Consider the following 21,032-nt stretch of genomic DNA (forward strand, 5'->3'; position numbering starts at 1 on the left):
GAAGCCAGCTGTAGGCGTTGAAAGGGGCGCTTTGGAAGTCCAGTTGCTGTGGCTCCCTTCGTTAGGTCTGGTGACTGTTACAGGGCTTCTGGACCCGGGAGCCGAGTGTGTGGATCGCGCCAGGGGGAGGGGAGCCCAGGTATCACCATGGCAACTGCCAGCCCTCCAGGCACATGACGTCACCCTTCTGGTTTCGCCGGTAGAGGCCTCTGCGTGAGAAAGCTGGGGAGTCCTCGAAGGGGGGCGCCCCTCGCCTCCTTCTGTGTGGGGCGGTCCCGCCCTGATCCATTGGAGGGCTTTGTTCTTTTGTTCCGGCGTAAAGGGAAGTCATATGCTGGGCCCCGCCCTGCTGGTCCACCTTCCAGCTTTTACGCTCCGCAACAGGTGTGTCTTCCTGTATCAGACCCCAGGGGTGTGAGTTGCAACTGTGCCCAGAGGGAACGGGCCGGGTCTGTGGGCGCCCCTGGCCAGCTTGTAGGATGGGCACCAAGGGTTTTTTGGATCTGAGCCTGAACCTGCGTACTCAGTCACCACTCCTTTTGTTCATCGGAGTGCCACATGCCTCTCTAGTGCTCTCTTGGGGTACTTCTCTTGTGTAATACCTCTTGGCCACTCTGCAAGACTCTGAGGTGTGATTTTGTGACGTATGCTGCTGACTCCATCCTGTGTCTTTTAGGGTAGACAACCTCAGCGTGTGTAAGAGCTCAGACTTCCTGAAAGAGGAGCTGGATATCTGAGTGTCATAGCGAGGTACGAGTTGCAGGAAGGCTGCTTGGCGAACCCTGGCGTCCAAGTTCCCGAGGAACGAGATGAGCTCCTGAGATGGAAGGTAATGGGGACAAATCAGGGGAGAACGGGGTAATGGAAGCTAGAGAACAGTCATGACTGGAGGATCAAATACTGGATGTCAGAGCTGGCAGAAGAGGTGGAAGGAAGGAACACTATGTTTAGGGGTAAGTAAAGAAACCTAATTACATTTCAGGGAGATACTCATATTTACCTTATAGGGAGAAACTTGGGGAAAGAGTTAATTTTTCCTGGCATCCATATTGAGGAATGAAAAGGAACAACGATTCAGAATATCTGTGATCCCCATATGACTCCTATTTATTAAACATTAGAATGATAATCTTGTAGTCAGAAAAAAAATCTTGGTAATCATCCCTTCAATTCAAGAATCAGTTTTGAAATATACTTGGCAGATGGCCGTCTGTCAAGACTATACCAGAACAAGTGTGGCATTAAACTTGCCATTTGGAGTGCAGACTATTCCCTTGTTGGCTTTCTTTTTTTTTAGTTTTTTATATTAGAAGTGCCTGTCCCTGTAACTTTTGTGTTGCTCTTAGTTATTAGTGCCCCAAAGCAAAAGTTCTTTTACATTGCTGCCCTTCAGATACGTGAATTCAGCTGTTAAAACTCCTCCTTATAAATTATTTTATGAGCAATATGGCCTCAGTTCCTTTGATGGGTCCATGTGATATATCTTGACCTCTTCTCCAAAAACTCTACTGCTTGTCAGCATTGTTCTTGAAATGCAATACCTAATACTAAACATAATTCTTTGGATGTCCTTTGAAGAATACCTGAAAGTATGGTGTACTACTTCTCTTGATTTGGATTATACTTCTGCTGTTTGGCATCAGATTGTATTTGCTTTTAAAAGAAAACAACAATATTATATTTTAAATCCTAGATCTTTTTTACATAAACTGCAAAGAACTAGACATTGCCATTCTTGTGTAATGGAATTGTTATTATCCTTAATTTCAGGACTTCATATTTATGATTGCTCAATTTTTTGGCCAAGTGTTCTAGCCTGTCAGAATAATTATGAATCCTAATTTACTTCTTCAGTGTTTTAATTGTCATTTCCAACTTTATGTCACTAGCAGATTTGATGAGTATTCCTTCTATTTCTTCCTACATGTAATCAAACAGGTGAAGGTAAGGATAAAACCATGTGACATGTCACTATAGACTTCCCTCTGCATTGTCATTGTCTTTACATTCTTTAGATATGGTTATGCAGTCACGTTTGGTTTAGCCTATTATCATGTAGTCAGTCCTTTTTCTTGCATCTTTTAAAAATAGTATCACAAGAAGTCTTAGCATTACCCATATTATTCATGTAGGTTTGAGCTATACTTTTCTCAATTTTTTTTGCCTTTAATGTCTTTTTATGATGTTCTTTTAAATTCTAAGTTCCTAAGAATTAAATCAGCCAAAATGGTTTGATTAAAAGTCTTTGTTTTTTCTTTTTTTGGGGGGAGATTTTTCACAATTGTGTAGCTAGGATTAATTTTCCTGACCTTCTATCCCTTGTAATCATACTATTTGTAACACTTACTGAGCATTTACTATGTGCAAGAAACACAGTTTGTTTCTGTAACTGTTACTATTGTTGGTTCTCTTGGTTTCTGTTACTTGGATTCAAAAGCATCTTACCTTCAGGTAAGATTTCAGGTAGTATTTCTCTTTACCTTATTTTCCTAAAGTCTTAGATACCTATTTGTTACTGTACAACAATTCTTTCACTGTTAAAAACTCCAAGATGACATCTTCATTTTTTTCGTAAGATTTCTGTTACAAAAGTTTTTCCATACTGGCCAAAATTGAGTCAAGGATAATAATTCCCTTTATTGCTTTCTCTATTTTCCGAGGCATGACACCATTAAGATAAATCAAGAATTTCTTGATTAACACATTTTTTACAAAATGAAACTTATATACGTATCCAGGCAATTGAAACCATCTAGGTTTTCTTGATATTCATCATCCCCACTTGCCTAAGCTGTCAATGCCATGCTGCTGTCAGCATGGTGCTGCTTTTGTTTTTTCTCTCCTTTTTGATTTATCTACAGTTTCCATCAGGTTTCACACTCAGGATTATTGCATTGCATACAGTAATCCATCCCTTAGTCTATCTCTTTCTATCAGATCATTTTCAGTAAACTTTACCCAGCCTTCTTTGAACCAAGGCTTGATCATGAAACCCACAGTAGGCTAGTGGGATTTCTCTGGAATTTGAATCTTGGGCCTAAAATCAGATGCCACTGACCCACCCTAGTGGTGGTATCCCAAAGAGACTGTCCTTGCACCCTAATGGTGCAATCTGGATCCTCTGAAATGATATGGGTCCTGTGCCTTTGATTATTTAGCTTTTCTTTTTATTCTGCTATTCCCCAATGTCCTTATATTTAGTTTCTTTTTAGTATTTTTAGTTTTTTAAAAAGGTTCTATAGTTTGAGGGTCTTATTCCATTATGACTTCCATCCCAACAAGCCTTAATAATACCTAAAAGACTATCTGTCCCTCTTTTTTTTTTTTCCAGGTGTAAATTCACTTGGTTTATTGCCCCTATCTGATGCATTTGTGTCTGTGGTCATAAATATCCTTCCTGAACTTTATATGTTGTGATTGTTTTTTCTTGTTTTTTTCCCAGATATCTCTTATAGTATTGTTATTCTTTCTATTTCATACCTCATGTCTCTAATTTAGATTTTATTTCCAGAGATACCTTCCCTCACTGGTCTTTCTGCATACATTCAACTTCAAAGGGGAGAAAATTCTTCTTGCCTACTTCTTTGTGGAAACAGTACACCTAGTTTAATTTTCCCCACCACTGTCTCCTCCTTAACAACATTTTGAAAGGTATATTTGTCAGATATTTGTTTCCACACTTTTAAAGATGAGGAAATTGAAGCCTAGAGAAAACAAGGGACTTGCATAATTATACATGAGAAATTATCAGAGGACTTGTTCTGAGAATCAGGCTTTCCTATCAATCAGTACTCTGAATAGACCTCCTCAAGAGCAAAGTTTGTTTTCATTTTGTTTATTGAGGTACACATTACAGTAAAGTGCACACATATGATGTATAAAATGTACATATTGGTGAACTTTTATATATGTGCATACTAGTGTAACCGAGATATGTAATGTTTCTAATGCCCACAAGTGTCTCTTGTGCACCTGCCCAGTCACTAATCCCTCCAGAGGTAACCACTATTCTAACTTCCATCACTGTAGATCAGTTTAATCTGCTTTTGACCTTAATATATATGTAGTCTTATACTATACACATTCTTTTGTGTCTGGCTTATTTTGCTCAATATTGTATTTATGAGATGTATCCATGTTGTTAGTTATGTTAGTAGCTCTTATATTTTGGAATAATATTCTCTTGTATGAATATACCACAGTTTGTTTATATCTTTTCCTGTCGAAACACATTTGGGTTGTTTTCAGTTTAGTGATATTATGAATAAACTTGCAACGAACATTCTTGTACAGGTATTTTGATAGACACAAGCAATTCTACTGGTGTATGCACAGGAGTGGAATTGCTGAATCAAGGGTAGACATATGTTTAACTTAGATACTTATGTTTAACTTTAGTGTATACTTTCCTAAGGGTTGATAAATGTACCCACCCCTCACAGCAATGTGCAAAAGTTCCAATTGCTTTGCATTCTTGCCAGCAATTAGTATTGACTATGTCTGTTTAATTTAAGACATTCTGGTAGGTGGATAGTGTAAACAGTGTATGTCACTGTGATATTTAATTTGCATTAATAGCAAAGTTTTCAAAGGACATATGAAGACTTTTGGAAAGTAATCTGATTATTTCTTCATATTTTATATGTAACAAAGAAAAGGCAGGAGAAATATTTTGACTCAATGAGGATTGTAGCTTGAGTTGTGTGATCCATATGACTAAGTATCTATGGACAAAACTGAATCTTAAAGCAAATCTTAAACAGGGCCCCAGTTAGCAGTTCTCTTGTATCTTTTTTTCTGATTCTGAAATGTAAAGGAGATGGCATAGTTTCTGTTAGTTTCAAACAGAAAAGTAAATGGGCTTTATGGATTGCTGGGAGTAGCTAAATTGTAGACAATTCATTTTGGCTTCTTCTTCTTCCCCTAGATCTATCCTCTTCAGACTCTGCCCTTCTCCAAGGGGGACATACTCTATTCCCATCATCCAGTTTTCAGGTGAGTTGGGATTTCCTGAAATGCTATTTTATTCCTTACAATGAGAGTGTACATTCTTTTGCAGAGGGGTATTTTTGTCCAAAAACCAATGTTGGAAATTCATTCTGGGCTCTCATCTGCCCAGTGACCTCATTTGTAGCTCTACCTCTCCAGCTTTAACTAATATATTCCCCACTTAATCTCTTGTTTAGTATCTTGCTATGCTCCAGGGATGGGAGAGCAAAAGAAGTACAAAACTTGATCCTTTGTTTGAATAGACCAAAATGAGTGCTAAAAAACAAAACAGGCAATTATAAGAAAGGTGAAATGAGTATTGTAGAAATCAGAGAACAGAAAAATGTATGTGATCTAAACGGGTTAGGAGAATTTCATGGATGGCGTATTTGTGTTACCTCTCAAAGAACAGGTGACATTTGGATATTTGAACAAGTAAGGTTGGGGGCTGAATTCTAGGTATGGAGAAGATTATAATCAGAAGTTCACAAGAATTCACAGGTGTTACACAAGATTCAGAAAAATTTGGAGGAGATGGTTTATTTTGGCAAGTGGTAAACAAATGGTCGAATAAGGTTACAGTATGAAAGTCCTTAAATGTCTGGATGAGAAGTTGAAGGCATTATTCTGTAGGTCATTTGTAAACCATTAATGGTTTTTAATGGAGAAAAAGTGACCTGATAATGTTTTAGGAAAAAAGGATAACTGATTAAGAACTTAGATCAAAAAGGTAACAGTTGCTCCATCAGCCATAATCAACCTCAAGCCCTCCTTTAATCGATTTCCTTTATCTTCTTCGATTTTCCCTTCTGCTTGCTTCTTGTCCTACAACTGAATCTTCCTTTGTACCTAAGAAATAGTCCCAAGTACTTTTGGTATTGCTTTTTTTATTGAGGGGTGTATTGTGACAATAAACTGCACATATTTAAAGTATATAATTTGTTACATTTTGACATATGTATACACTCATGAAACTATCACCACAATCAAGAGAATGAACTATAATCTATAATCAGAAAAGAAACTAGAATCAGAGAAGATACTTTGTATAACTTAAATCTTTTCAAATTTAGACTTTTTTTTCCCAGCATACGCTCCATCTGAGTGCTTGAAAAAAAATGTATATTTTGCTATTGTTGGGTAGAGTGTTTTACAAATGTATTAGTTTCCTATTGCTGCTGTAATTAATCACCATAAGCTTAGTTGGCTTAAAATAACACAGATTTACTGTCTTACGGTTTTAGAGCTCAGAAGTCCAAAATGTGTTGTCAGGGCTGCATTCCTCTGGAAGGCTGTAGGGGAGAATCTATTACCTTGCCTTTTCCAGCTTCTAGAGGCTGATATGTTCCTTGGATTGTCCCCTTCTGTCTTCAAAGCCAGCACTATGACATCTTCAAATTTTTTCCTGACTTGTCTTCTATCTTCACATTTCCTTCTCTGATTCTCTTGCTTCTCCCCTAGGACCCTAGGAAGTCCTAGAACCCTTGTGATTACATTGGGCCCACCCATGTAATTTAGAATAATTTCCCCTTTGCAAGGTCCCTTAACTTGGTCACATTTACAAAATCTCTTTTGCCATTTTAGGTACATATTCACAGGCTCTAAGGATTAGGACATGGACATCTTTGGGAGGGCCATTCTTCTGTATACCACAGATATCAGTTAAGTCAAGTTGATTGATAGTATTGTTCAAGTCTTTTATATCCTTATTGATTCTCCATCTACTTGTTTTATCAGTTGTGAAAACGGTATTGATATATTAGGCTATTGTGGTTTTATCTATTTCTACTTGCCATTCTGTTTTTGCTTCATGTATTTTGAAACTCTGTTATTAGGTGCATATACATTTAGGATTGTTATGTACTCTTAATCAGTTGACCCCTTTATCACTGAGGAATGGCCTTTTTAATGCTGGTATTATCACTTGCCTTGAAGTTTACTTTGATGTTTGATTAGTGTCAGCATAATATATCTTTTTCCATCCTTTTGCTTTTAACTTATTTTTATCTTTATACTTACAGTGAGTTATTTACAGACATCATGTAGTTGGGTTTTGCTTTTTTTCAGTTCAAACTGGAAATCTGCCTTTTAATTGGGGTGTTTACACCATTTATATTTAATATGATTTTACACTTAATGTGTTACATTTAATAGGATTGTTGATATGGTTTAGCTTAAGTCTATAATCTTGCTGTTTGTTTATTATTTGTACTGCCTTTGTTCTTTTTTTCCCCCCCAGTCTTCTTTTGGATTGAATATTCTTACAATTCCATTTTATCTCCTTCATTGGCTTATTGCCATAACTCTTTGCTATTTCAGTTGTTGCTTTAGGTTTACATAATTAATTTATCACCGTTTACCTTCAAGTAATATCTACTTCATAAATAGCATAAGTACAATAGTGTGCTTCCATTTCTGCCTTCTATAAAATAGTTTTTATGCTATCGTTGCCATATATTTTACTTATGTTATAAATCCCACAATACTTTGTTACTATTTTCATTTAAGTAACCAATTATTTTTGAAAGATTTAAATAACAAGGAAAAAAAAGTGTATATTTACCTATGTAGTTACAATTTTTGGTGATCTTCATTCCTTTGTATAAATCAGTGGTTTACAGTTGGGGGTAATTTTGCCCCCCAGGAGACATTTGGTAATATTAGGGAACTTTTTTGATTGTCATAAGTTGGTGGGGAGTGGTACTGGTATCTAGTGGGCTGAGGCCCATGGATGCCTTACTACAATGCCTCCTTCCCCCCCAATATTTAAAAGAATTATCTGGTCCAAAATATTAATAGTGCCAAAGTTGAGAAACCTTGGTGTAGATCCATATTTTCATCTGGTGTCATTTTTCTTCTGGTTGAGGGACCCTTTAACATTTCTTGTAGTGTAGGTCTGCTAGTAAAGAATTCTTTCAGGTTTTTATGTCTAATTTTAAAGTCTTTATTTTGCCTTTGTTTTTGAATTCTAGTTTGATAGATTTCTTCCTTTTAGTATTTGGTATTGCTTCATTGACTTCATGCTTGCATTGTTTCCAACAGAAATACCACTGTCATTTTTATCTTTGTTCTTATATATTTACATGTCTCTTTTTCTCCGACTGCTTATAAGATTTTCTCTGTCACTGAGTTTGAGCTATTTGATTATGATTATCTTGGTATTTGCACTTTGTGTTTCTTGTGCTTGTAGTTTATGGAGTTTCTAGGATATGTGGTTTTAATTTTCATCAGGTTTGGAAAATAATCAGTTACTATTCCTTCCAATATTTTTTCTGACTCCCTTTCCTCTTTTCTCCTTCCTACCTGCTGACTCCCTGCCCAGGGACTACATGCAATTACACATATATTGGTCTGCTTGAAGTTTTCCTATAGCTCCCCAATGCTTTTTTTCAAATTATTTTTTTTCTGTTTCACTTTGGATAGTTCCTATTTCCCTCTTTTTTTTTTTTCCCTAAGGGACAGGGTCTCACTCTGTTGCCCAGAGTGGAGCGGCCTGATCATAGCTCACTGTAGCCTCGAACTCCTGGGTTCAAGCAATCCTCTCACCTCAGCCTCCCAAGTAGCTGGGACTTCAGGCGCATACCATCATGCCAGGATAATTGTTACATTTTTTTGTAGAGATGGGGTCTTGTTATGTTGCTCAGGCTTGTCTCAAACTCTTGGCCTCAAGCGATCCTCCTACCTTGGCCTCCCAAAGTACTGGAATTATAAGTGTGAGGCACCATACCTGGCCCTATTTCTCTATCTTCAAAGTTATTAATATACTCTTCTCAATGCCTAATCTGGTGTTAATACTATCCAATGTATTTTGTCTCTCAAAACATTCTCATTTTCAGCTCTAGAAGTTCCATTTGGGTTTTTTTTTTTTTTTTTAATTTCCACATCTGTGCTTAAGTTTTTGAACATGTGGAATAGAGTCATAGCTTTTAATGTTCTTGTCTGTTAATTCTAGCATCTGTGTCAGTTCTGGGTTGGTTTCAATTGATTGATTTTTCTCATTATTATAGATTATACTTTCCTGTTTCTCTGCATGCCTGATAATCTTTGATTGCAAGCCACATACTGAATTTTATCTTATTGGGTTCTGCATATTTTCATATTCCTATAAAATATTCTTGATCCTTATTCTGGGATGCAGTTAAGTTACTGGAACCAGCGTGTTCCTTTCAGGCCTTTTAAGATTTGTTAGGTGGGCCCAGAACAGCATTTAATCTAAGGACATTTATTCCCCACTACTAGGGCAGGAGTATTCTGAGTATTTTACCCAGTGCCTCATGAATTATGAAGTTTTCCAGTTTGGCTGATGGCAACAGACTATTTCCAGCCCTTTTTGAATGCTGATACTGGTCCCTTGAGACTTTTTGGATGATTCTTTCTCTGACTCAGATAATCTGATCACACCTATGAACTGACTGGTACTTGGCTGAATACTCAAGAAGGAACCTCTGCAGTTCTCCTTGCTTCTCTCTTTGTGTAGTTTTCTCCTCTCCAGTACTTTGTCCTATGAACTCTAGTCACTTTGATTGCCTCAAACTCTCAGTTCTGTTTGTTCAAGTTAAGGGAATCTGTTGGGCTCCTCCTGGTTTCCCTCTCCCTGCACCACTGCTTGGAAACTCTCAAGGCAGTAAACTGGAGCAGTTGTAGGGCTCACCTCATTAGTTTCCTGATTCTCAGGGATCACTGTTTTTCATTATATGAAGTTCAGTGTGTTAGAAATTGTTTCGTTTTGCCTGGAACTTTTTGGTTATTTCATGCAGAAGAGTAAATCTAATTTTTGTTAATTCCATCTTGGACACAGCTTAATCTTTTGTTTTTTGAAGTGTAGGCTTTGTTAGCGCTGATCTAGTGTAGCCTTACTCTAGAGCTATGTTTCAGGGACCCATGACTTGCCTTCAGTTTGGTGATTCACTGGAATGACTCACATGACTTAGTAGCATAACTTATGGCTAAGGAATATTACAGCAAAGCATATAAAAGAAGTTCATAAAGAAAAGGATATTCATAAGCAGAGTCCAGAGAAATCAGATGCAGGCTTCCAAGTCCTCCCTGTGTGATGGTTGTGCAGATGCACTTTCTCTTTGTGATCCACAGAGACTTGAGAAATGTCTACCCAGGGAAGCCTGCTTGAGTCTTAGAGTCCAGAGTTCTTAAGGATTGCTGATCACATTGGCCATGATATCCTGCCGTGTGACCAGCTGTGGTACAGACCCCACACTAGGCCACCTGGTACACATCATAAATTTATGTGTTTAAACAGTGCTGACAGCCTGGTACATCCTGCCTCAATGCTCCAGACACACAGAATCACATCATTAATCAGTGACTATGTAAACATTCCAAGGTTTAGTTTTCAGAGCTTGTTCAAGGGTCAGAACCATAGATCCGTAGATCCCTGGAATTTAGGAAGGATTGAGCCAGCAGACCTGCTCCTTCAACTCTTTCCTCACAGTCTAGACTTGCCCTGCTCCTAAAGTATGCTGGAACTGTTTGCGGGAGCTGATTGTACATATCTCTTCTCAACTCTGTATTCAGCTTTGTCATGTTGTTAACTTCATACTGCCCTTGGAGATTGTGTTTACACCAGAATTTTGGAGCTCTTCCTCTGTGCACCTCCCTCCTCTCTAGTATCTATCCTACAAATTCCCTGCGTCAGTATTTCTGAGCTGCTACCTTTGTCTCCTCAGCTCAGTAAGACCACTGCTTTGCTAGAGTTCTATCTCCATGCTCTGCAGTCTGGGCAGTGCCTCAGGCAAAAAGTTGAGGGGATTTGGGGGCTCATGTTAGTATTTCCTTTCTCCTAGGTATCTCACTTCTGTCCTGCCTGCTGTTCAAAATATAAAAAGATTTGTTGCAGTTATATTGTTTAGTTTTATTGCTTGCAGTGGGGAAGCAAGTACAGTTGCCCTGTCATGGTTAGAAGCAGCAGTTCTAATGATTTAATATATTTATCTATTTTAAAACAAAGTTTATGTACACTCACTCAGTTTCAAATACTTAGTAAAAAAAAAAAAGTAGGAAGTTCTCCTGCATTTCTCCAGGTCCCACTACCCATGGAGTCCCACCAATAGTATTTGGTTGGGTATTTTTTCAGATTTTTTTTCTATGCATTTACATATACACTTTCCTCTTATTCATAAACATAAAAATGGGATCATACCATTTTTCTGTTTTTAATATAGATATATACATATTTTCTAATCAGTACATGTAGAGATAGCTCATTTTGAAAATGTCTACATAAAAGTTTTAGTATGGATATATACCAAATATTCTTTAACCAGTGTCCTACTAATAGATATGTAGTTTGATTTTTTTCCCCTTCACACAAATGATGTTGCAATGTAACTTGTTCATATGTCTTTGTACCCTGAGGTGTTTCTGAAGAATAAATCCCTAGACGCAGTAAGACTGGATTGAGTGGTATATGCATTTAAAGTTTTGATAGATCTTGTCAGATTGCCCCCCAGATAGATTGCATTTGGATTGTGTTTGCACCATAGTATGTGAGCACATTAGCAGTGTTACCCAATCTGCTATCTTATTGTTTAACTATTTTTAATGGAGTGGAGCATCTTTTCATGGTTTATTAACAGTTTCTTGGGTGACTTGCCTGTTTGGGTTATTGGCCTTTTTGTTGTTGTTATTGTGAATTCATGTTTCTTTTTTTCTTTTATTTTTAGTTAACATGTAATAATTGTACTTAGTTATGGAATACAGAGTAATAATTGATACTTGTATACAATGTGTAATGATCAAATCAGGGTAATTGGCATATCTATTACCTTGAACATTTATTATTTCTTTGTCTTGTGAACATTCAAAATCCTCCCTCTAGCTTTTGGGAAATAATATGCTAAATTATTATTAACCATATTCTCCCTACAGTGCCACAGAACACTAGAACTTATACCTGTAACTTGGACCTCCCATATACCTGTAATTTTGTATCCATTAACCAACCTCTCCCTATCCTACCTTCTCTCCTCCCCACCCTTCCCAGCCTACAATAACCACAATTCTACTCTCTACTTCTATGAGCTTAATTTTTTTTTAGCTCCTACATATGAGTAAGAACATGCAATATTTATCTTTCTGTGCTTGCCTCATTTTATTTAACACAATATCCTCCAGGCTCGTGAATGTTGCTGCAAATGACAAGATTTCATTCTTTTTTTTTTTGTAACGGCTGAATGATATTCCATTGTGTATGAACATACACATATATATATGCACCACATTTTCTTTATCCATCTATTGGTGGACATTTAGGTTATCTTAGCTATTATGAATAGAGCTGCAATAAACATGAGGGTGCAGATATCTCTTCGATATACTGATTTCCTTTCCTTTGGATAAATACCTAGTAGCAGGATTGCTGGATCATGTGATAGTTCTATATTTAGTTTTTTGTTTTTTTTTTTGAAGCAGAGTCTGACTGTGTTGCCCGGGCTAGAGTGCCGTGGCGTTAGCCTAGCTCAGAGCAACCTCAAACTCCTGGGCTCAAGCAATCCTCCTGCCTCAGCCTCCCGAGTAGCTGGGACTACTCAGTGGCATGCGCCACCATGCCCGGCTAATTTTTTTTTTATATATATATATATTTAGTTGTCCAGCTAATTTCTTTCTATCTTTTTTTTTAGTAGAGACAGGGTCTCGCTCTTGCTCAGGCTGGTCTCGAACTCCTGAGCTCAAACAATCCGCCTGCCTCGACCTCCCATAGTGCTAGGATTACAGGCGTGAGCCACCACTCCCGGCCTATATTTAGTTTTTTAAGAAAATACCATACGGTTTTCCACAATGGTTGTACTAATTTACATTCCCACCAACAGTGTATCCTTGCCAGCATTTGTTATTTTTTTGTCTTTTTGATAATTAGCCATTCTAATTGGGGTGAGATGGTATCATTATGGTTTTGATTTGCATTTCTCTGATGATTAGTGATGTTGAGCATTTTTCCATATACTTGTAGGCCATTTGTATGTCTTCTTTTGAGAAATGTCTATTCAGATCCTTTTCCCACTTTTTAATGGGATTTTTTTTTTTTAGCTGTTGAGTTGTTTTAGTTCCTTTTATATTTTGGATGTTAGTCCCTTGTTGGATGATAGTTTGAAGATATTTTCCCTTCCTCTACAGGTTATCTGTTCACTTTGTTGATTGTTTCCTTTGCTGTGCAGAAGCTTTTTAGTTAAATTGCCTTTTGTTTTTGGTATGTTATAGAAGTTTTACATTGTTATGTGGTAATTATATCTGTCAGTCTCTCTTTGTCTTATAATTTTTGCCTTATACATTTCAAGCTTATATAACTATTTTCCTGTCTTTTATTCTACCTTTTTGTTTTAGCTTTTTTTTTTTGAAATTTAATCTTTTAGCCAGTAGAAATTTTTTTGTATATTGTGATGTAAGGAATTCACCTGAATTTTTTTTACAGTCATTTGTTATAAGACAATTTAGTGACTAATCCATCTTAAACTAATTAGACTTTGAACTGACTTTTAATTTAACTAATTTGAAAGCTGCTTAATCTCTTTCAACTCTTATAAAATGAGTCTGTTTCTGGAGTCTCTATTTTATTTCATTGTGTTTTATTTTATATCAGGCCACTCTGTTTTAATTACTTTATCTTTTGCTATATTTTGAAGTGTAACAGGGCAAGTCTCCCATTATTTAAAAAAAAATCTTTTGCTATTCTTGCACATTGTAGGTTGTAAAAAATATAGATAATAATAGTTATTCTGTTAATTATCTTAGAACACAGAAATGATGATGATGATAATAATGAATACAACAGTAGCCATACTGACTCACCATTTATATGCCAGACCCTAAATTAAGCATTTCACCTGGAACATTTCTTATCTAATTCTTATACTAACACTGTGGGTCAGATGCTGTTTTTATATTTATTTATTTTACAAAGGAGGAAATGTCAAGATCACTTTCAGATAGATGATCTTTCTTCTGTCAGTATTGCTAACTTTACCCCTTTTCTAGGTAAATGCTTTATGGCTAAGCAGAAATATGTTTGGTATTTCAGGAATCAGTGACCTTCAAGGATGTGATAGTAGACTTTACCCAGGAAGAATGGAAGCAGCTGGATCCTGTCCAGAGAGATTTGTTTAGGGATGTGACATTGGAAAATTATACACACCTGGTCTCTATAGGTAAGGATGACTTTGCTGAATTAATATCAGGGGATGTGGAGGAAGAGGGTTCCTCCTGTGCTTAGGTGAGTTTTGCCTTTAAGTTTAGGGACCAACAGCAACCAATTTTGGAAGTTTTTGAAAAAGTTCCTACTCTCCTAGCAAGCAGAGGGACAAACTAATAATTTTCCTGAACCAAGATTAGTTCCCAGATTATACCCTTACCGTGTCTGGGAATTTATAACTCTGGAGCTTGGTATGTTATCCACTGCCATCAGATTTATCCTACATATCATTTTTTCTAAAGACAAAATGGTGAGATTGAATTCTGATATGGTACTTTTCTCTTACTGGAGACAGGTTTCTTTGTTTTTTTTTCTCCCCACGAACAGGACTCCAGGTTTCCAAACCTGATGTGATTTCCCAATTAGAGCAAGGAACAGAGCCATGGGTCATAGAATCGGGCATTCCAGTAGGTACCTTTGCAGGTAAGTAAAAGATGCCAGCAGATGAGTATCATTAATTCTAACTGCTAGCCTGATAAAAGAGAATTTTATGTCTGAAGAATAGATGTACTCACTTCTCTTTAAAGTATCTCTTATGAGAAATGGGAAGCCATCTGTTTTGGACTTTCTTATGCTTTGTCATGTCACTAACTGTCTCAATCTGTATTCTATTTTTATACTTCTTTTAGAGGAGGTGTCCTTCCTGCCTTTATCTAAAGTCAATCTCTCGACCTGGACTCTGTATTCCATCTCTTTCCACTTCCTTTGGAACCCTGATCTCATAATTATCCTCTCACTTTTCAGTTCTTAAAATTTTCTATTTTGGATTGATAGGCTCCATCCCTAGTACCTTCAGACAAAATAGATAGCCTATATTTCCAAATACATTTACTCAACACTGTGAATCCTTCTGGCTACCATCCCATCCTATCTCTCTCTTTTCTTTCCCAACCAAACTCAACACAACTGAGCTCCATACCCGCAGCCTTCATTTCTTTATCACCTAATCCTTTCTTAATCTCATGTACAGTTCTGATTCTATCACTTTATCATGCTATCTTTGAAGATATGAATAACTTTCTTCTAAATCATCAGTTTCCAAACTGTACAAAGTAACCTTTTCAAAGATCTGACCCTGGAAAAATGTACAAACCTAGTCACTCTAAATAAGGGATACATCTCCAGAGTTAGTGGAGTATAGGTGGGGAAAAATATGTACTATGTTCAAATTTGGGAAATGCTAGATTAGCCAAAATTTTAGCAAATTTCTTACTGTAGTACCAGTCAGAGAATTTTTTAGTAGGCAATCAGGCATTATGAATGTCCAACTGGGTTGCATAGAATGTAACATTTCTCTTCTTTCTTCCTCTTCTCTCCCTCTCTTTCTTGCTCCCTCTCTTCTGTCTTTCTCTAACCATGAATCCCTTTTTTTGTATCATATCTTTAAAATCTTTCTCCTAGAAGATTGTTTCATAATTTAGAAAACTTAATTAAAAAAATATGAGCTTTATTAACTGGTGCTTACAGTTAGTTAACTTTTGGGAAAAGCAAGTTGTCAAATTTTATTACAAATTAAAAATGAAGTTTTAAAAAAATCCCAACTTGATCAGATAGAAAACAGTTTTAAAACACTTAAATGTTTATTGAAAAACCTAGGATTTTCAAAAAACACTTCAATCTTTACCAAAAAGAGACTTATTTAGGTAAAAATAATAAAACTTCCCATGTTGCATAGATAATAATGTAGCTAGCTCCAGTTATCTGGTTAGTGTACAGGAGGTGAACACTTGAGGATTGAACTTCATGCTTTTGTTAACTTCTTATTGCTGGAATTTGACTTGATGATGGTAGTCTTAGTAAATCAGCACTCAATTCTGTTTTCTTTAGCATTTGGAACAGATTTATTCTTAGCTGGTGAGTTGGCTGCTTTTATCTCTATAAAAATGACATAAAGTTTTGTAGATATCTCTGCAGGTAATTGAAATTGTGACAGTACCTACATTGAGGTGGCCACTGGCCCTGGGCCTATTCTCCATCATTTTTCTCATCCTCTTTATTGCTGTCTTCTTGAGGCTGTCTTAGTGACCTGGCCCCTGCAGAATCGTGATCTATAACCCAAATGTGTATTCTGTCTCACTTATATACCTTGTTCTCTTATACTCTGGTTCTCAGCACCCTGGACTACTTCTCCATGCACAGCTGTCAGAATACTGTGGTCAGTGCCCATAGACTTTGTGTACAGTAAAGTGGGCATTGCTTTCTGCAGTAGGGATGGTATTGTTCAATCTGGTCTTCTGGAACTTTCTCCAGTCCTTCATTCTTTGCCCATCCCAGATATTCTGGTAAGTCTGTTGGTTATTGAGTTGAAGATATACAATGTAGATAACTTTGGTCATGATCTGCTTCATGTTGTCTTCAACTGAAATTCCAACCAGGTTTGGAGATCTGCCACTTACATGCCCTTTTCTCCTTTAACAGTATCAGACTCCATGGTCTCCACATCCTTCACTGCAAACTACTTCCAGGAGGTTTTCTTTATGGGCCACCTGCTGTACAAACATAACTTCCTTGGTATCATTTCTATTGATGAAAATACATTAATTTCTTAAAGAATTAGCCATTCCCAAAGCCTATCTTGGTTGATCTTGTCCCTGCTGGAGAAATTCTGCTGCTGTGGGGCTGCCTACACTGATGAACACTGCACCATTACCCATGGTGCCAGGTGTGGAGGGGATGGTAGACAGCTCTGGGTGCTGCCTCACTGTTCCTCCATGCAGTGATAGTCATAGTAGTAGTGACTGGGCTCACAGCATGGGAAAGATTCAGGATTCTCCAGGGTCTTCTGTAACCTCTTGTTACCAGTGGAACTGAAGAAGTGTTATGTTAAACACAGACTTTGTTTTTTAAGGATACTGCCAGTAGTGACTACCCTACTTCTAGTTGTCTTATCTTGGGCAGCACTCTACTTCCTGATTGTATACTTTATTGTCTTTTTGTTTATTCTGTTATTTTGTATATTTGCTAATAAACGGCTTTCTTTCATTAGTATATTTTATTCATCCTATTACCCTAAATACTCTCAAGGATCTTCCCCCTACCTCTGCTCTTTCTCCTATACATATATGGTTTTAGCTATTCTTTTCCTTCCACTTTGGAGCTGACAGTTTGAACATCCTGGATTTTCTGCTACTTTTGGCATCTTCCACTTTCACAAACACTGCTACAGTCCAGTCCTCCATTTCTTTTCCTAATTCTTAAATTGCCTAGACTTGAACTTGTTATCTTCTCCCTCTTAAATTATTTCCTCTGCTATTTACAACTCTCCCATTTCTAGTAATAACATGACCATTCTGTCAGTGTTCCAGGGTAAAGACCCTGGCATCTTAGCCATATCTTTCTTGTTTGTTCTCTTTAAATCATGGATCTTGGATTTTTATTTTGTTGTACATTAGCAATTAGAATCCCAATTCAGACTGCCTCCTTCAGATTCCGTACATTTCTGTCTACTCTTAGCCATCTCTATGGTCACCTTTTAAATTAATTATCACCTTAAATGGAGTTCCCTTACTGGTTCTTACATTTATGAAATTGAATTAGACATTTTCTTACCACTTTTATATTTTATTTATCATTCTCCTTAGCTCCTTCCAACTTTCTCCCCAAATAATACAGCTGTATTTTTGAAAACCATCAGAGTTTCCTGAGGGCTTTATTTTTAGTTTAATTGGATCATTCTCACAATGGCAGTTTTGTTTTTCTCTATTCAAAAAATACTGGCATTTTCTTTTTCTTTCAGATTGGGAGACAAGAGCCAAAAATAATGTGTCAGCCCGAGAGCTTGACATTTCTGAAGAGCCATCTCCAGAGGTACTAGTAGAAAAACACAAAAGGGATGATTCTTGGAGTTCTAATTTCTTAGAAACCTGGGAATCTGAAGGCAATCTAGAGAGGCAGAAGGCAAACCAACAGGCACTGCCAAGGGAAATAAAAATAACTGAAAAGACAATATCCCCTTGGGAGAAAGGCCCTGTAAATAATGAATTTGGGAAAAGCATCAATGTGAGTTCAAGCCTCGTAACACAACAAGCAATATCTCCAGAAAAGACCTCTACTGAAACAAGTGTCAAACAGAATTCAAACCCAATTAAAAAAGAGAAATCTTGTAAGTGCAATGAATGTGGGAAAGCTTTTAGTTATTGTTCGGCTCTTATTCGGCATCAAAGAACACATACTGGAGAAAAACCCTACAAATGTAGTGAATGTGAAAAAGCCTTCAGCCGGAGTGAAAACCTTATAAACCATCAAAGAATTCATACTGGAGATAAACCATATAAATGTGATCAGTGTGGAAAAGGCTTCATTGAGGGTCCATCTCTTACTCAACATCAAAGAATTCACACTGGAGAAAAACCCTATAAATGTGATGAATGTGGAAAAGCCTTTAGCCAGAGGACCCATCTTGTTCAGCATCAGAGAATTCATACTGGTGAGAAGCCATATACTTGTAATGAATGTGGAAAAGCCTTTAGCCAGAGAGGCCACTTTATGGAACATCAGAAAATTCATACAGGAGAAAAACCTTTTAAATGTGATGAATGTGATAAAACCTTCACCAGGAGCACACACCTTACTCAACATCAAAAAATTCATACTGGAGAGAAAACCTACAAATGTAATGAATGTGGGAAGGCATTCAATGGGCCCTCAACGTTTATCCGTCATCATATGATTCATACTGGTGAAAAACCGTATGAATGCAATGAATGTGGGAAAGCCTTCAGCCAGCACTCAAACCTCACTCAGCATCAAAAAACACATACTGGGGAGAAACCCTATGATTGTGCAGAATGTGGAAAATCTTTTAGTTATTGGTCATCCCTTGCTCAACATCTGAAAATTCATACTGGAGAAAAACCTTACAAATGCAATGAATGTGGAAAGGCCTTCAGTTACTGCTCATCCCTTACTCAACATCGGAGAATTCACACCAGAGAAAAGCCCTTTGAATGCAATGAATGTGGAAAGGCTTTCAGTTATCTCTCAAACCTTAATCAACATCAGAAAACTCATACTCAAGAGAAAGCCTATGAATGCAAGGAATGTGGAAAAGCCTTTATTCGGAGTTCATCTCTTGCTAAGCATGAAAGAATTCATACTGGAGAGAAACCCTACCAGTGTCATGAATGTGGGAAAACCTTCAGTTATGGCTCATCCCTTATTCAGCACAGGAAAATTCATACTGGAGAAAGACCTTACAAGTGTAATGAATGTGGGAGAGCATTCAACCAGAACATACACCTTACGCAACATAAGAGAATTCATACAGGAGCAAAGCCTTATGAGTGTGCTCAGTGTGGTAAAGCCTTTCGACATTGTTCATCTCTTGCTCAACATCAGAAAACGCACACAGAAGAAAAACCCTATCAGTGTAATAAATGCAATAAGACTTTTAGCCAGAGCTCCCATCTGACTCAGCATCAGCGAATTCACACTGGAGAGAAGCCCTATAAGTGCAATGAATGTGACAAAGCCTTTAGTCGGAGCACTCATCTGACTGAACATCAGAATACTCATACTGGAGAGAAACCATATAACTGTAATGAATGCAGGAAGACTTTCAGCCAGAGCACATACCTCATCCAGCATCAGAGAATTCATTCAGGAGAGAAGCCTTTTGGATGTAATGACTGTGGAAAAGCCTTCAGATATCGTTCTGCTCTTAACAAACATCAGAGACTGCATCCTGGCATATGACCATTCTAGGAACATCATAAATTTAGGGGATATATTTAGTTTGTCCTTTTATTAAGTACTGAAGAATCAGAGTGGATTTAGAAACTGCTTAAAATACTTTAACTTTTCACTATCATGTAGTATCATGCTATGGAATGGAAACTACATTGGGCTGAATTAATCCGATTATGTTATTAAGCAACTTTATGACATTGGAAAACTCAACTGTTTTAAGCTTTAGTTTCCTCTGTGGAATGAGAGATTTGAAGTAGATGATTTAAAAGGTAGTTTGGAATTTTATAATCAGTTTTGTATATTTATAATATATTCTTGAATAGGTTTACTATACATAAGCATTTTGCTGTGTTCCATCTAGAATGTGTATGTTTATGCATGTTTTGCCAATAGAAGGAATTTGTGCTTCAGTAACTATACTGGGGATCCATTATGCTCTTGTTCTAACGCACTTAAGTTGTTTAGGTAACTTGTTCCTAATAAAAAGAATTATAAAGTACCCTCAAACTAAAACTTACTTGTATATAGTGGCCTAACTCAGTAAGAGTATTAAAACTTATTATTTCCTCTTCTAATGTGTTTTTAATATTCTAGGAGTTTATCACAACTACAGAGGTCTGCTTCTACAGCTTAAACCAGTGTTATTTAACCGTGGCTGTATATTGGAATCACCTGGTGTCTTAGTCAACTTACGCTGTTATAATAAATTGCCATAGACTAGGTGGCCTAAACAACTGAAATTTATTTTTCACAGTTTTGGAGGCTGAGAAATCAAAGATCAGGGTGCTGGCAGATCCAGTGTTGGGTGAGGGCCCACTTCCTGGTTACAGATAGCTGTTGTCTTGTGTCCTTACATAGTGGACAACACAGAGAGAGCTAGCCCTCATGCCTTTTTATAAGGGCACTAATCCCATTTGTGGGTTCTACTTTCATGACCTACTCACCCCTCAAAGGCCCAACCTCCTAATACCATCACATTGGGGATTAGGCTTTCAACATAGGAATTTTGGGAGGACATATTCAGTCCGTAACACGTGGAGAACTCTACAAAACTTTATTGCCAAGGCTCTAAGCTTCAGCATTTTTTTTTTTTCCAACTCCATGTGTACCTTAGAAAGAAAAATTGGCTTATATTTCAGTATGCACTCATTTA

At 37.1% G+C, this 21,032-nt stretch overlaps 1 protein-coding gene across 1 annotated transcript; it reads left to right on the forward strand.

The window, feature by feature from the left end:
- ZNF184 (zinc finger protein 184) lies at positions 1–20,454 on the forward strand. The gene is made up of 6 exons (XM_012638583.1): positions 1–384; positions 677–829; positions 4,928–4,995; positions 14,021–14,147; positions 14,519–14,614; positions 17,928–20,454. Exons 2-6 carry the CDS (start codon positions 823–825, stop codon positions 19,883–19,885), a joined length of 2,256 nt encoding a protein of 751 aa, XP_012494037.1. The 5' UTR covers positions 1–384; positions 677–822; the 3' UTR covers positions 19,886–20,454.
- Positions 20,455–21,032: the final 578 nt, after the last annotated feature.

Source organism: Propithecus coquereli, unplaced genomic scaffold (assembly GCF_000956105.1).
Source record: "Propithecus coquereli isolate 6110/MARCELLA unplaced genomic scaffold, Pcoq_1.0 Scaffold131, whole genome shotgun sequence".
Classification (NCBI taxonomy): domain Eukaryota; kingdom Metazoa; phylum Chordata; class Mammalia; order Primates; family Indriidae; genus Propithecus; species Propithecus coquereli.